We start from the raw sequence: 14,609 nt of genomic DNA, 5'->3' as shown, positions 1-14,609 counted from the left end.
GTGATTGAAATAACGAATAATGAATGGTGAAGGCTCGATCAGTCAACATCGAGGTTGATTCTCTCGACGATCTCTCTTTGTGATGTAGCTCTTTCGAGTAACTGCCTGAAAAATTTGGTGGATAAAGCATTGTTGGCGAGTTTCGTCTCGAGATCTTTCTTGACAGCTTGTTTCTTGTCGATAACTAGTTCGCAGGATTTGAGGATTTCACGAATGGGTATCTTGAGCACTTCACGCACTTCCCTGGAAACTCTCTCGGCGTTGATATGGGCATACTCTTTTTGTTCCAATGTGTTTCTGTATTTTATAGACAAGTTCTGTGGCAATGCGCGTGGGAGGTCGTGAATCAAGTAGACAGCTCCTAGTAAACCACCTAGTAGCAGCAAAGATCCTGAAACACGTTTGAAGGTGTGCCAGGAAAAGGACTGTACTCCGTGAAGAACCACGTCCCGTAGGACTTTGACACTTCCGAACGAGTACAACGCTAGAGTGGGCAGTTTTGACGTGAAGACTAGCGAAGGTTTAGTCCAATATTGGGTTACCGAGTAGTTACGTAAGCCTAGGGCATTGGTAACACTGGGGGACTCGTCAGGCTTCGATTCGAAATCAGGCAATTGGCCGTGGGTGGGAGGCACGAATCCGCAACTTAGGTACTCGACTAATCCGCTCCAGGAGGGAGCGAAGAAATCGGTGACTGTTAATGGGATTGATAGTCTCTTCACAGATAGATGACGTTTCTTGCTGAACATTAAATCACTCTTGAAGAACCGATTGGACATGAAATCGTCACCTAGCTCGTTCTTACCGAGTGCATTGATCTCTTCAACGCACTGCTCTGTTTGTCCCTTCGCATAAGTTTCGCTAGCCACGATTGCATTCATGACTTGATCCTTGATGAACTGTTCTGTCTGGAATATGAAATTTTGAATTTGTGATATACCTTGATACTTGGGGAACTCGCTTAACGGGACTTCAAGAGAGTTTCTTATGGCCTGTCTGGTGAACTGATGAGCGCTGGCGACCGTTTCTTCCGAGATCTTGTCAGCAGATTCTGCCAGTTCGTTACAATGAGCCGTTACCTTGGCAACTTCTGGCCTCAACTGACTTAGCTCGTCGTTAAGAGCGTCATCCTCTTTTTGATACACCTCCATGTTCAAACGTGAAATCTTCGCAACATCGCTGAGAATCTTGCATAAGTAAGTTTTGGCGGGCAGTAGCTTCGAGATCGATCTCTTCTTTAAAACGAAGTTCCTTAAGGAGTTCTCCAAATGATCAAAGTCTGGGTTAGGCGGGAAATCATCATCAGGATCGTCATAAGGATCTCCGCCCGGGCCGCCCCCGTTATCAGATAGGAAGTGAATGAATTGCGAAGAGCTCTTGTGTGTCTCCGGTGATAAATTTCGAATCTGTTTCAAGATAAGCTCCTTACACCTTTGTTTATCTCTAATCCGGTCAAATTTCTTCACGACAAAGAACATAAACTTCTTTTCTTTCGAGGCAAGTGAAATGAAATCCTTAGCCGATAGTGTCAGTTGATTTTCTGCGTTAACAACAAAGATGACGAGATCAATTTCCTCCTGCCTTGACATTACTTCTGCAGTTTGAACAGAATCCATATTCAGTCCCGGCGAGTCGATTAGAGAAATATCTACCGTCCCATTTCTGAGTAAACTGGTCTCTGGTGGACGTTTGTCATCCTTGATGTAAATCTTCAAAAGCACGTAGCGTTCACTTTCTTGCACAAGATCCGGTAAAGCCTGCAACGAATGAATTTCATAAGTGGATTTGTCTCGTATGTTATAGATGTCGATCGCACCTTTTACGGTGCGGGCCTTTTCTGTCGTGAGAGCATGAACTTCTTCAATGTTGTTATTGTCTCTGGCTTCTAGGATTTCGCAGAAAACATTGGTACAAGGGAGTTGATCCTCCGGTAAAATCCTTCTTTTCAAAAGTGAATTGCAAAAATTTGATTTACCAGTGTTCACGTCACCGGTAATGAACACTTTTGAAGAAACATCATCGACTCTCTTCTGCAGCGACGTCAAATGATTGAGGGAAAGCCGTATCTGTGAACTGAAAAGTTTTGCAGATGCCTCTTTGTCCAAATTAAAGCCGTTCCTTTCAGAGTAATTCCCATCGATCTTGATGTTTAACTTCAACACATGTAAACGATTGACATCTTCCTCGTCTCGTGGTAAATGTATAGGTCGCGCTTCATTCTCGACGTTAATTTGTTGTAAAAGATCTTGAACCTGTAAAATGGCCCTATCCAAACTAACTCGGTTATTGTTGTAATTCATTTGGCTCAGCTGTGTAGAAAGTAGCCTCTCATTGGACAAAGATCGTCTATGCCCCGCATTACTGGAGTTTCCGGGTTTCATAGTATGGACATTCCCGGAGACCATCGTGGAGGCATCATCATCATCGTCATACAAAGAACCTTCGTCGACGATAAAGGACCCTTGCGACCTGGAGTATGAAACCCTCGATGGAGCTACCGTTTCTGCATCATCTTCATGCTCATCTTGAGAACTTCGAGCCTTCTCTTGATTACTCCTAGTATCAAAGCTCTTCTGAGACATCAAATATTCGGTAAAACAAATTCACAGAAGCTCAGAGATACAAACTCAGTATTAGTTCAAAGTGCTTATTCATCATTAATATGGAGTGTTGATCTTAAGGTTATATTATCTGTGAGAATCATTAACTACGTATACTAATGATAGTTGATTTATAGCCTTCTATGTGAGCATTCGATCGGCCATTGCCCTCTCTATTCAGCACTGCTCTTTTGTGCGCTGGCCTTTTCCTTCTTGGTAAGTTTCCGCTTATTCCTCTTCACTTTCTTCAAGTAACTGTAGCATTCTTTCTCACCATAACCATAAAACGGTCTAAAACTCTCCAGAACACCACAGTCTTCAAACAGGTTGGGAAAGATCCAGAACCCACCTTGGCTTTTTGTAAGAGGTAATGTTACAAGGTATATGATCAATCTGACAATTGCCATGGCGAAAAATAGACCCAGTAGCCCTAGTGCACCCATAGACAGGTAGTAACTTCCACGTCTCATGAACATTGGCCATAATGGATAGCATACAAGTGCTAAGATTGCTGATATGACCCCAATAACTATCAAATAGTCGGTCAGTGTCTTAGGGTTGTAATTCCACACATAGTACTCGTCTGGTTGCAACACGGCTTTATTCGACAAAATCAAATTTGGGAACTCCTTTGAAGGCGTTAGTCCATGCTCCTTACACTCTTCACTGTGTAGTTTTGTGCTAGGAACCACTAATTGCGCTCTGATTAATGATATAAAGACGTTACGGGCCCGCGCATCACTCTCTTCGACCTCTCCAACCACAGGGTAAACATCAGGCTGGTTCTTTGACTTCTTGGCATACTCTTCCGACTTCAATGCTCTAACAAACCGCTTGTAACGAAAGAAATCAATCTGCCTGGACTCAAACAGTCCCTTCCTCTGTTTCAGCTCCGGATGATGACGTAGCACCTTAGCGACTGCCAGGGGGTTCCCTATGGCAACTACACCTTCAGACATACTCTATGCGCTTAAAGAACTGTCCTAAAAGCCCTACCTTGGACTCCAATCGCCACTATTAAGCTGTTCTTCAGCTTTCACAATGGCGTTGAAGCTGTTTGTTATTTGCTCGTGGCGCGTGACGAGCTTGGAAAACGAAATATTTCAAAGAAAGTGAAAAATTTGTTCATCTCATCTCATCTCATCGCATCTCATCGCATCGCATTTCGAAGTTATAAGCCGTTTGCTTGGAGTTTCTGAGCTTTGTTTGTGTGCTTTTAGTCGGGTGTAGTTAGATTTACGAGATGCAGCTTACTTGGAAGGAGATTCCTACAATTCCTACAACAAATGATCTGTTGGACATTGTGCTGAATAGAACCCAGAGAAAGACCCCTACGGTCATCAGACCTGGTTTCAAGATCACCAGAATCAGGGCTTTTTACATGCGTAAGGTGAAGTATACTGCGGAGGGTTTTGAAGAGAAATTTGAAGAGATTTTGAAAGGTTTTCCAAATATTAATGATATACATCCTTTCCATAGAGATCTGATGGACACTTTGTATGAGAAAAACCACTATAAGATCTCCCTGGCTGCGGTTTCGCGTGCAAAGTCGCTAGTGGAACAAGTTTCGAGAGATTACAATAGATTGTTGAAGTTTGGTCAATCGCTGTTCCAATGTAAGCAGTTGAAGAGAGCTGCGTTGGGTAGAATGGCTACTATTGTCAAGAAATTGAAGGACCCACTGGCCTATTTGGAACAGGTTCGTCAACATTTGGGTAGATTGCCCTCTATTGATCCAAACACTAGAACCTTACTGATCTGTGGTTACCCAAACGTCGGTAAATCTTCTTTCTTGAGATGTATCACCAAGGCAGATGTCGAAGTCCAACCATATGCGTTCACCACCAAATCGCTGTATGTGGGTCACTTCGATTATAAGTACCTACGTTTTCAAGCCATTGATACCCCAGGTATCTTGGACAGACCTACTGAAGAAATGAACAACATCGAAATGCAATCCATCTATGCCATTGCTCATTTGCGTTCATGTGTTTTGTACTTTATGGATCTTTCCGAACAGTGTGGTTTCACCGTTGAAGCTCAAGTTAAACTGTTCCATTCTATCAAACCACTGTTTGCCAACAAATCCGTTCTGGTTGTTATCAACAAGACCGATATCATTGGACCAGAGGATTTGGACGAAGAACGTGCTCAGCTGTTGCAAACCGTTAAGGAGCAGGATGGCGTGGAAATTATGACTGCTTCCTGTCAATTAGACGAAAATGTCATGGATGTTAGAAACAAAGCCTGTGAGAAATTGCTTGCATCAAGAGTCGAGAACAAATTGAAATCTCAAGCTAGAGTCAACAATGTGCTCAACAAGATTCATGTTGCCACACCACAGGCTAGAGATGACGTCGACAGATCTCCATTTATTCCAGAGGCCTTCAAGAACTTGAAGAAATACGACGCCGAAGACCCAGAGAGAAGAAGATTGGCTAGAGAAATTGAAGCTGAGAATGGTGGTGCCGGTGTTTACAACGTAAACCTAAAGGATAGCTATCTATTAGAAGACGATGAGTGGAAAAACGATGTTATGCCTGAAGTGCTGAATGGTAGAAACGTTTACGATTTCTTGGATCCGGAGATCGCTGCAAAGTTGCAAGCTCTGGAAGAAGAAGAGGACAAATTGGAATCTGAGGGCTTCTACAATTCCGATGACGACGAACTGGTATTCGAAGGTCACGAAAAGGACGAAGTCGATGACATAAAACAAAAGGCCGCTTGGATCAGAGACAGAAGAAAGAAGATGATCGCTGAGGCCAGAAACAGAAAATCCTTGAAGAACAAGGCTATTATGCCTCGTTCCAGACAGATCAAATCGTACAACCAAATGGAGGAACATATGTCTAAACTAGGTCACGATGTCACAGCACTACAGGATAAACAAAACTTGGCTGCCGAAAGAGGCAGATACGTTCCTTCTGGTGCTGATGTCGTGTTCGGTGCAAGCGACTCTCTTGCCGAATCTACTGCTAATGGTACCAAGCTAAGACAAACCGATAGACTGTTGGATGGTGTTTCTGATGGTGTTGCTAGAAGCAAAGCGGATAGAATGGCCAAGATGCAAAGAAGAGAGAGAAACAGAATGGCAAGGCAAGGTGAAGCAGACAGGCATGCTACTGCCTCTCTACCTAAGCACTTGTTCAGTGGTAAACGTAGTAACGGTAAGACCGATTTCCGTTAAGAGTGGGAACTTTTTTACAATCTTTATTTGCAATTGTTGCTTTTGGTCATTCAATTGCCCAATTTTTCGAATTATTCTGTATATTATTATGTACCTTGTGTACGCAAGATGGTTAACATTAAGCTGAAGCTATACAAAAATTAAAGCGTCACAAACTTCAACGCTGACGCGCTTCGCACTTCGCACTTCACAAAAAATAATAAAATAGTAAAATGATGTTATAATATAATGAATAATATTAGTTATTATTTGATAGAGTTAATTTGATAGCAAGATATTGTTATACAGATTAAACTATTGCTACACTAGATAATCAACATCGCATGGCTACCACTAGTGAAAATATTAACTCTGAGGGAGAGAAGTCGAGCGAGCATTTGAACATCAATGACGCCGCCAGTGTGGTGACATTTAACTCAGGCGATCCTGAGAAACTAAGAATGATAAATATACCATTGGAAAATTTCCCGTCGCCAATGGTAGAAGATGGAAAGCCTAAATCTTTGGAGCTCGATTCTGCTCAAGGTAACGACGCAGAAGTAAAAGAAGATAATAAACAAGAAAATAAAGAAGCTAACAAGCAGTCTAGAATTGGCTCAAGCGATAGTGTGATAGCATTAGATGACACACAAAGCTCTAAAAAAGAGGAGAGAGACCTTGAAGATTTTCAAGAGATTCCGCTTGAAAATCTGCCTTATACCTGCTTTACGCATCAACAAGTTTTCCTAATATTTGCCATAGTCATATATATTGGTTTTTTGGGTCCTATGGCCGGTAACATCTACATCCCTGCACTACCACTGTTACAAAGAGAATTCCTCGTTGACGACACTACTATAAATTCGACAGTTTCTGTTTTCATGGGAGTATTTTCAGTAGGTCCCTTATTCTGGGGCATGTTTGCTGATTTTGCTGGAAGAAAGTTTCTATATGTAATTTCGCTTCTACTTCTACTGATTGTTAACATTTTGTTGGCGACTGTACCCTCCAATATTGTGGCATTATTCGTGCTAAGAGTTTTTCAAGCATTTGGCTCCAGTTCGGTGATCGCCTTGGGAACTGGTACAGTGAGCGATATTTCACCGCCGAAAGATAGAGGTAAGGCGATAGCATATTTTATGATGGGCCCAAATATGGGTCCTATCTTAGCTCCAATTATTTCAGGTCTAATCCTAATACGAGGAGATTACTGGAGATGGCTTTTCGGTTTTACTAGCATTATGAGCGGTATAGCTCTTTTATTGGTACTTGCTTTGTTACCTGAGACATTGAGATGTATAGTTGGTAACGGAGACCAGCGTTGGAGATCAGCAGAAAGAGGCAGTAAAAATTCTGCGAGTGACCGTGAAATTGGTGAAACTATACAAACACCCAAGATTAACTTATTTCAGGATATTGGAATGCAAAAACCAGTCAATGGTAGTTCCCAATTCAGCCGACTGTATCCAAAGCCTCCAAAACCATCTCTTATTATGTATTGGCACATGATAAAATTCCTACCACTAACCGTGGCATCATTGAGCACTGCTTTACTGTTTGCCAGTTATTATGCATTTAGTGTCACTTTTGCCCGTTTTCTTCAGACTGACTACAATTTATCAATGCTAGCCGTTGGTGCCGCCTACGTGTGTCCTGGAGTTGCCATGTTACTAGGTTCACAAGTGGGTGGACATCTCTCTGACTATCTTAGAAAGCGCTGGTTGCTTTCCCACCAAGGATTACTTTACCCGTTAGAGTATCGTTTAATTCTACAAGTGTGGGGCATAATAATTAACACAGCAGGCTGCATTGGCTATGGTTGGTCAATTGAGCGCCATTATCCATTGGCGGTTGTCCTTGTATTTTCGGCATTAAATGCCTTTGGATTAACGTGGTGCAGCAACACTACGATGACTTATATAAGTGAACTAATGGCTAAGCGCACAGCTGGCGCCATAGCGGTGAGCAGTTTCTTCCGAAACGTAGGGGCTACTATAAGCTCTGCAATTATTAGTAAGTTGTATTTGTCGATGGGAATCGGTTGGTGTTTTTCAGGTTTAGGTCTCTGCAACATAATTTCCCTAGCAGCCATCCTCTATTTAATAAAATTTGGGAACCGCTTCCATCAGGAGTTCACAGCTTAGTAGACCTCCTAAATAACATCCTGAGAGATGTTAATTACGAATATGATATTGACTATTTTTTTTATACTTGGAGTAGGCATAATAAGTTTAAAGAAAGATTACCAATTTTACAGACATTAGCTTAAGGACAATGATTCTCAACATCAGAATCACTCTCACCCTTGACTAGCCTCAGTAAGCCTTGGAAATTTATGATCAATATGCCATGGATATATAACTAGGAGACCATGTTTGCTGCGTGCCACATGTGTGACGCATCGCCTCAACGGCGCGTTTTCATTGGTGGAGAAGGCACTACATTACTCATCTCGATGATGAGAATAATAAGATGAGTAAAATAAGCTGAAGCAACAACAAGTTATAAGAAGTGGCAATTGCCTGATGAACAATGATATAAGTCTTTATTAAAGGTTAATCAAATAGGCTTAAACAAAATGATGAAGTCTTGGCTTGAACGCATCGCGGGTTATTTCCAACCCTTCCTCTTCGTGACGGTGATGGCGACAGGTATCTCGTCTAATATATTGCAGAGTTTCCCCTATGAAGCACGATGGTTGCGAGATTGCTCGTATCCCATGTTCGCATTAGCATGTTTGTTGTTCATCTACTTGCAACTACTCCAAGCGCTGCATATGTATCTATTCATCAGAAAGAAATCCTTCACAGAATACTTCGATCAATACTTCAGGGATATGACGCATAACGTTTTTTGGGGAACGTATCTGATGGGGTTGATCACCATTGTAAATTATATTGTTGTGTTGGCTAACAACGAAGTGAAAAATCCTAAAGTTGGTAGAAGAATGATGATGTTAGCGTACGTTTTATGGTGGTACGATGTAATACTCTGCCTTTGCTGTACCTGGGGAATTTCGTTCATTATATGGCGAAAGTTTAACTCTTCCATTGATGGCTCAGACTATCGAACGCCCAATGAAAAGATGTCCAAAGAAGGTCTCAAATGCGCCCTAGTCTTACTAATCGTTCCCATGTTTGTGGCAGCATCATGCAGCGGTAAATTTGTGATGACTGATTTGTTTACCTCACTTTTCAGTAGAGACATACAGCTGATGGTACTTGTCCTAACAGCTCTCATATGGCTACATGCAGTGATATTTCTCTTCATAGTGATAACTATCATCTTTTGGGGCTTTTATATCAACAAGATTCCACCAATGCGTCAGGTCTTTACGCTCTTCCTGCTCCTTGGTCCAATGGGCCAGGCAAGTTTCGGTATCCTGCTGCTAACAGAGGACGTGAGAACATATGTCATTAAACATTATCCGAGATCGACCTCAATGAACGATTACGATATTCTGCTGCTGACAATCCCTTGGTGCTTCAAGATCATTGGATTACTCCTAGCGTTGGCTTTGCTAGCCATGGGTTATTTCATTACAGTAATTGGGTTCATGGCCGTTGCATCAAAATATAATGAGACCGCTGAGATAAAAGAAAATGGACAAGTACGTGTGAAGCGCATTTATCATTTTCACAAAGGATGGCTTGCGATGACTTTTCCAATGGGTACAATGTCATTGGGCAGCACTTACGTTTGGCGGGATTATAACCAATATGTCCCTATGCTCACTTTCAGAGTGCTTGGCGCCATCTACGGAGTAATTTGCATAGTTTGGACAATGGTGTGTATTGCTGGATTATGCTACAATTCGATCATACCTGAAGTAAAAATCTTATGTGGACTTATTACCCATAGCGATCAAAAATCGGAAACGAGCTCTTTAAGCTTCAAAGATGACCGAAGTTTACACAATCAAAATCAAGCATGAAATCAACATTTTTTAAGCAGGCTGAAGAATCAAACAGAGGCATTGTCAACTGATAGAACTAAATTTTAATAATTTTTGATTTAATGAAGTATAATAATTTTATAATTTTAATTTTCTGACGCTTCGAGTTCTCGAACAACTGAAAAAAGTCACCCATTTGTAATCAACTTGATTAAATCTTGGGTAGTTCGATTGACCTACTTATAGCTGCTAATCAGTGAATGATCTCTCCATTAAGGAACGGCGTTCAAAGAATAGTGTTGAGAAGAAAAATGTCCAGCTCTATAAAGCATTATGACTACTTGGTCATAGGGGGTGGCTCCGGTGGTGTGGCCTCATCTAGAAGAGCTGCATCTTATGGTGCTAAGACTTTGTTGATTGAAAGTAAAGCTCTCGGTGGTACCTGCGTCAATGTGGGCTGTGTTCCTAAGAAAGTTATGTGGTATGCCTCTGATTTAGCTACTCGAATTACACATGCACACGAATATGGCCTGTTCGAAGATTTACCCTTGACTAAAGAGAACCTTAAATTTGATTGGAGTGCTTTTAAGAAGAAGAGAGATGCCTATATTCATAGATTAAACGGGATTTATGCCACTAATTTGGCAAAGGAAGGTGTTGATGTTGTATTTGGTTTGGCTCAATTCAATAAAGAGGGAAAGGTGGAAGTTCAAACTCATGACAACAAGACAGAAACCTATACAGCAGATCATATTTTAGTTGCTACTGGAGGAACCCCTGTTGTACCTGATTCAATTCCAGGTTACGAATATGGTACTGACTCCGACGGGTTTTTCCACCTTGAAGAGCAACCAAAGAAGGTCGCAGTTGTGGGAGCAGGTTACATCGGTATCGAATTTGCTGGTGTCTTCCATGGTTTAGGTTCTGAGACTCATTTGGTCATTAGAGGTGAAACTGTGCTTAGAAAATTTGACACGTCTATCCAGGAAACTATCACGGAACATTATGTCAATGAAGGTATAAACGTCCACAAGCTATCTAAGGTAGCAAAAGTTGACAAGAATGAAACCAGCGGAAAATTGACTATTCATCTTGATACCAAAGACGTTATCGAAGATGTCGATACCTTGATCTGGACCGTTGGACGTAAATCCTTGTCAGGCATTGGTCTAGAGCATGTTAACGTGAAATTAAATGATCGCGAGCAAATTGTTGTTGATGAGTACCAAAATTCTTCTGCCAAGGGTATCTACTCTCTTGGTGACGTTGTTGGTAAGGTTGAGTTAACCCCAGTTGCCATTGCCGCTGGTAGAAAATTGGCAAACAGATTGTTTGGGCCTGAATCATATAGCAAGGACAAGCTTGATTACACCAATGTTCCTAGCGTGATTTTCTCACATCCAGAAGCCGGTTCAATTGGTCTCTCAGAGAAGGAAGCCATTGAAAAATATGGAAAGGAAAACATAAAGGTTTACAATTCCAAGTTTACAGCAATGTATTATGCGATGTTGAAAGAGAAATCTCCAACCAGATACAAATTGGTTTGTGCTGGCCTAAATGAAAAAGTGGTGGGTTTACACATTGTAGGTGACTCTTCTGCAGAGATTCTCCAAGGTTTCGGTGTTGCCATCAAGATGGGTGCGACAAAGTCAGATTTCGATAACTGTGTTGCAATTCATCCAACCAGTGCCGAAGAAATTGTCACAATGAGATAAACATTTTAGTTTTTCATTAGATAGACTTCATAGATTAAGATCCTATTCAATTCACTGTTAAAATTGGTTAACTCTTGTTTACAATACAAAATAAAAACAAGAAGTAAATAAGACTAAGTCATAGGACACACACCGAAGGATGAAGTATAAAATTATGCGGATTCATCGTGGCATATAACTTAAGCCTTCAAAGAAGAGGCTCTTCTCTTTCTGATTTCAGCCTTTTCAGCTTTCTTTTCGGACAATCTCTTGGCCAACAATTGAGCGTACTCAGCAGCAGCTTCTCTTTGAGCTTGAGCGTTCTTGACCTTCAAAGCTCTTTGGTGTCTCTTTCTTTGCAATCTTTGAGGAGTAACCAATCTTTGGATCTTTGGAGCCTTGGTGTAAGTCTTTTCACCCTTGACAACTTCTCTTCTAACGACGTAGTCACGGACATCATCTTCCTTGGACAAACCAAAGAATTTTCTGATGTGGTTAGCTCTCTTTGGACCCAATCTCTTTGGAACAGTAGTGTCAGTGACACCTTCTAGTTCTTGTTCACCCTTCTTAATGATGACCAAGGACAAGACAGCCAAATCTGGACCAACAATGGCACCCCTGACGGACTTTCTCTTTCTTTCACCGTTTCTTCTTGGTCTGTAACAAGAGTGACCCTTTGCTAGCAACAACTTAACTCTGGTTGGCAACAAAACACCTTGCTTCATTGGGAAACCTTGTTTGTCGTTACCACCGCTGATCTTGAAGACGTAACCCTTGAATTCGTCACCGACAGATTCACCATCGACTTCTTGACCAATTCTCTTGTCGTAGAAGACACGGATACGGTGTTCGTCATCAATTTCGACAGTCTTTTGAGAACCGTTAACTGGGTAAGCAATGTTCAACTAAAGAAATAGTTTAAGTTAGTAACAGTCCATTGATTACGCTAGCATCTTCGAAATAATCTTAGTATCTTGTCATTTAGTTTTTCAATTCTTCTTCCCATTCACTTGTTTGATCTCTTTAATTAATCTCTCATCGCTAGTACACTGTTTATTCAATCTAACATACCTTCATGGTGGCTCACTGGTCTTTACTCTTGCTGATATTGAATGATTTCAACTATCGAATAAAAGCTTTGAAATTTAACTATATTGAACCCAAAGCGCTTACAAGTTTTTGCAAAGTCTTACCAAAAGTGGAACCAAACCTCTGCCTAGATGGAAAGACTCTCAGCCTAGCGCCCTTTCCAGACAGGCACAGTTGAGCCCGGGAGCCCATGCTAGAAGGACAGCCTAGGCAGGATCTCTTTCCCACTAAGCTGAACGGCCCGCCTAACGCGGAAATTGAAATTTTTCTAGATTTTTCAGATTGAAAATAAATTGTCGCGGTGTATGGCGTTTTGTCGCGGTGTAAGGTTGCGACAAAAACAGTCTCAAATACGTATATACCTATTTGTACTTATATATCGAATATTCATAAGAGTATGTTGGGTAGTCGCCTATGGTACTACATGCTAGTTCGTCAAGGCATGCTTTTCATTAGGGCATGCTGGTTTTGTTTCGTTAGGGACCTTTCGGCGTATTATTTCCATTAGTTCCTTGATTCTTGTCCTCCGAAGAGTCAGCTGTAAAGCTGAAAAACCTATTGGCAAGCGGAGTTTGATTTACCATCATGTAGGGTGTTAGACCCGAGCTGCCATTATTGTAATTAGGCGCAGGAGTGGCGGTACCCTGTGGATTTGCAGCAGGCGCATTGGGAGCTGTCTTGGCACTTGCTGGCCCCAGTGTCCAGTCTTGAAACATTGACATTGACATTGCTGTATTGGGAGAAGGAACCATTAAGTCGTGTGCGAATTTTGATGGTAGAGAACCTGTGAAAGGTCCATTCGGTGGTTCAGTTGGTTGTGGATGGGGCACTTGTGATGGCGGTTGAGGTGTGTGATGTTGGTCTATTTGCAATTGTTTTAATCCTGAATACGGCGGGCCGTGATTCGCATTGTTAACTTGTCCCTGTAATGGCGTTGCCAAGTATGAAGGAAACGCTGGCGAACCGGAAAACATGGGCGGGAGCCCGTAAGAGTTCCCACTTAATGGTTTTGTCGATAGTCGGTTTGGATCGTTCTTCTCTTGTTCGCCTGTGGCATTCGGTGTTTGTCGTCTCGGGCTTAGTGGATTTGCATCGTACCTTACAGCACTAGTGTTTCTAGAGATTAAATTAGTGTTTGCTCCTCCTACAGATGAGGCTGAGGATGATCCGCTGTGGATTCCAGGGTTGTAGAGGGTGTTGCTGCTTGGAATCTGTACGCGCAATACCGGACGTTTGACATTATCGACCCGGTTTGCTGGAGTAGACGCCATTGGTGTCAGCACACGCGGTTTGGGACTCTTCGGAGCGGGTTGCTGCTTTTCAGGTGGTGATGGCACCTTATTAACCTCTGTAGTGCTTCCATTAGGTGAGCTGGATGCCGCATGATACAAGTTTTGAAACTGTCGCTGTACCATCTGTTGTAAAGGATTAAATTTCGGCGGAACATCAGTCTTTGCCCTCTTGCTATCTGGTCCTTCTTGTTCTTGTTCTTGCTCTCTTTTAAGTGAATTTCGGGTCATTCTACCGCGAGACCCACTCCGGCTACGTTCTTCCTCCTCCTCTTCTTCTTCTTCTTCTTCTTCTTCCTCTTCCTCCTCAGTTCTATGTCTCACATTCCTCACTGGTTTCCTCCCCGTATGTTCATTCAGCTTGATCTGTTGTTTCTTTGCATAATCACCGAAATCAGAAGGACCCTTGACATCATGCACCAAATCATCTCGCTGATAATACTTTATCATCTCTTGCATATCCACCGAGGAAAACTCATAGAATGTATTATTAGACCCCAGTATAACGACAGCTACATCGACTTGGCACAGAACAGCCAATTCGTGAGCTTTCTTGAACAACCCAGCCTTTCGTTTGATGAAAGTCACCGTACGATTCCGTTCTTCGCAAATCGGCTGTATCTCGATCTTTCGTCTCCCCATCTCCAGACAAATTAACTCGATCAATCGCTTTAGACCTCTCTTACGAAGCCTGTTTCTATTATTACATCTTGCCCATCGCTTTAAAGAATCCACTTTACTGCCGATAACTATGTACGTCTAAGCTAAGCCTCGGGTTCTCAAAGTTCACCAACTGGCAACTTCACCACTTTACCAACTAACGACTATTGTTTCTCGGGAAACAAGGCTTGGCAAGGGCACCAGTTGTCTATCGAC

The 14,609-nt window shown here is 42.0% G+C and overlaps 8 protein-coding genes across 8 annotated transcripts; 4 read left to right on the top strand and 4 right to left on the bottom strand.

Moving 5' to 3' along the window:
* Positions 1 to 38: 38 nt before the first annotated feature.
* FZO1 (mitofusin) lies at positions 39 to 2,582 on the bottom strand (the record flags this gene model as incomplete). Its single annotated transcript, XM_003679011.1, has 1 exon — positions 39 to 2,582. The coding sequence occupies one exon, from the start codon at positions 2,580 to 2,582 to the stop codon at positions 39 to 41; it is 2,544 nt and encodes an 847-aa protein (XP_003679059.1).
* A 191-nt stretch (positions 2,583 to 2,773) lies between these two features.
* Positions 2,774 to 3,559, bottom strand: SEC62 (Sec63 complex subunit SEC62; the record flags this gene model as incomplete). Its single annotated transcript, XM_003679010.1, has 1 exon — positions 2,774 to 3,559. The coding sequence occupies one exon, from the start codon at positions 3,557 to 3,559 to the stop codon at positions 2,774 to 2,776; it is 786 nt and encodes a 261-aa protein (XP_003679058.1).
* A 284-nt stretch (positions 3,560 to 3,843) lies between these two features.
* NOG1 (putative GTPase NOG1) lies at positions 3,844 to 5,787 on the top strand (the record flags this gene model as incomplete). The annotated part of the gene is made up of 1 exon (XM_003679009.1): positions 3,844 to 5,787. One exon carries the CDS (start codon positions 3,844 to 3,846, stop codon positions 5,785 to 5,787), a length of 1,944 nt encoding a protein of 647 aa, XP_003679057.1.
* Positions 5,788 to 6,110: 323 nt separating this feature from the next.
* Positions 6,111 to 7,910, top strand: DTR1 (Dtr1p; the record flags this gene model as incomplete). Its single annotated transcript, XM_003679008.1, has 1 exon — positions 6,111 to 7,910. One exon carries the CDS (start codon positions 6,111 to 6,113, stop codon positions 7,908 to 7,910), a length of 1,800 nt encoding a protein of 599 aa, XP_003679056.1.
* A 434-nt stretch (positions 7,911 to 8,344) lies between these two features.
* SSU1 (Ssu1p) lies at positions 8,345 to 9,700 on the top strand (the record flags this gene model as incomplete). The annotated part of the gene is made up of 1 exon (XM_003679007.1): positions 8,345 to 9,700. One exon carries the CDS (start codon positions 8,345 to 8,347, stop codon positions 9,698 to 9,700), a length of 1,356 nt encoding a protein of 451 aa, XP_003679055.1.
* Positions 9,701 to 9,921: 221 nt separating this feature from the next.
* GLR1 (glutathione-disulfide reductase GLR1) lies at positions 9,922 to 11,376 on the top strand (the record flags this gene model as incomplete). The annotated part of the gene is made up of 1 exon (XM_003679006.1): positions 9,922 to 11,376. One exon carries the CDS (start codon positions 9,922 to 9,924, stop codon positions 11,374 to 11,376), a length of 1,455 nt encoding a protein of 484 aa, XP_003679054.1.
* A 179-nt stretch (positions 11,377 to 11,555) lies between these two features.
* On the bottom strand, positions 11,556 to 12,432 carry RPS6A (40S ribosomal protein eS6; the record flags this gene model as incomplete). Its single annotated transcript, XM_003679005.1, has 2 exons — positions 11,556 to 12,260; positions 12,427 to 12,432. The coding sequence occupies 2 exons, from the start codon at positions 12,430 to 12,432 to the stop codon at positions 11,556 to 11,558; spliced, it is 711 nt and encodes a 236-aa protein (XP_003679053.1).
* Positions 12,433 to 12,920: 488 nt separating this feature from the next.
* On the bottom strand, positions 12,921 to 14,375 carry RLM1 (Rlm1p; the record flags this gene model as incomplete). The annotated part of the gene is made up of 1 exon (XM_003679004.1): positions 12,921 to 14,375. One exon carries the CDS (start codon positions 14,373 to 14,375, stop codon positions 12,921 to 12,923), a length of 1,455 nt encoding a protein of 484 aa, XP_003679052.1.
* Positions 14,376 to 14,609: the final 234 nt, after the last annotated feature.

The sequence above is a fragment of the Torulaspora delbrueckii genome, chromosome 1 (assembly GCF_000243375.1).
Source record: "Torulaspora delbrueckii CBS 1146 chromosome 1, complete genome".
NCBI classification, from domain to species: Eukaryota; Fungi; Ascomycota; class Saccharomycetes; order Saccharomycetales; family Saccharomycetaceae; genus Torulaspora; species Torulaspora delbrueckii.
The sequence above is the reverse complement of the archived record's forward strand: the minus strand, read 5'-3'. Positions and strand labels throughout refer to the sequence as shown.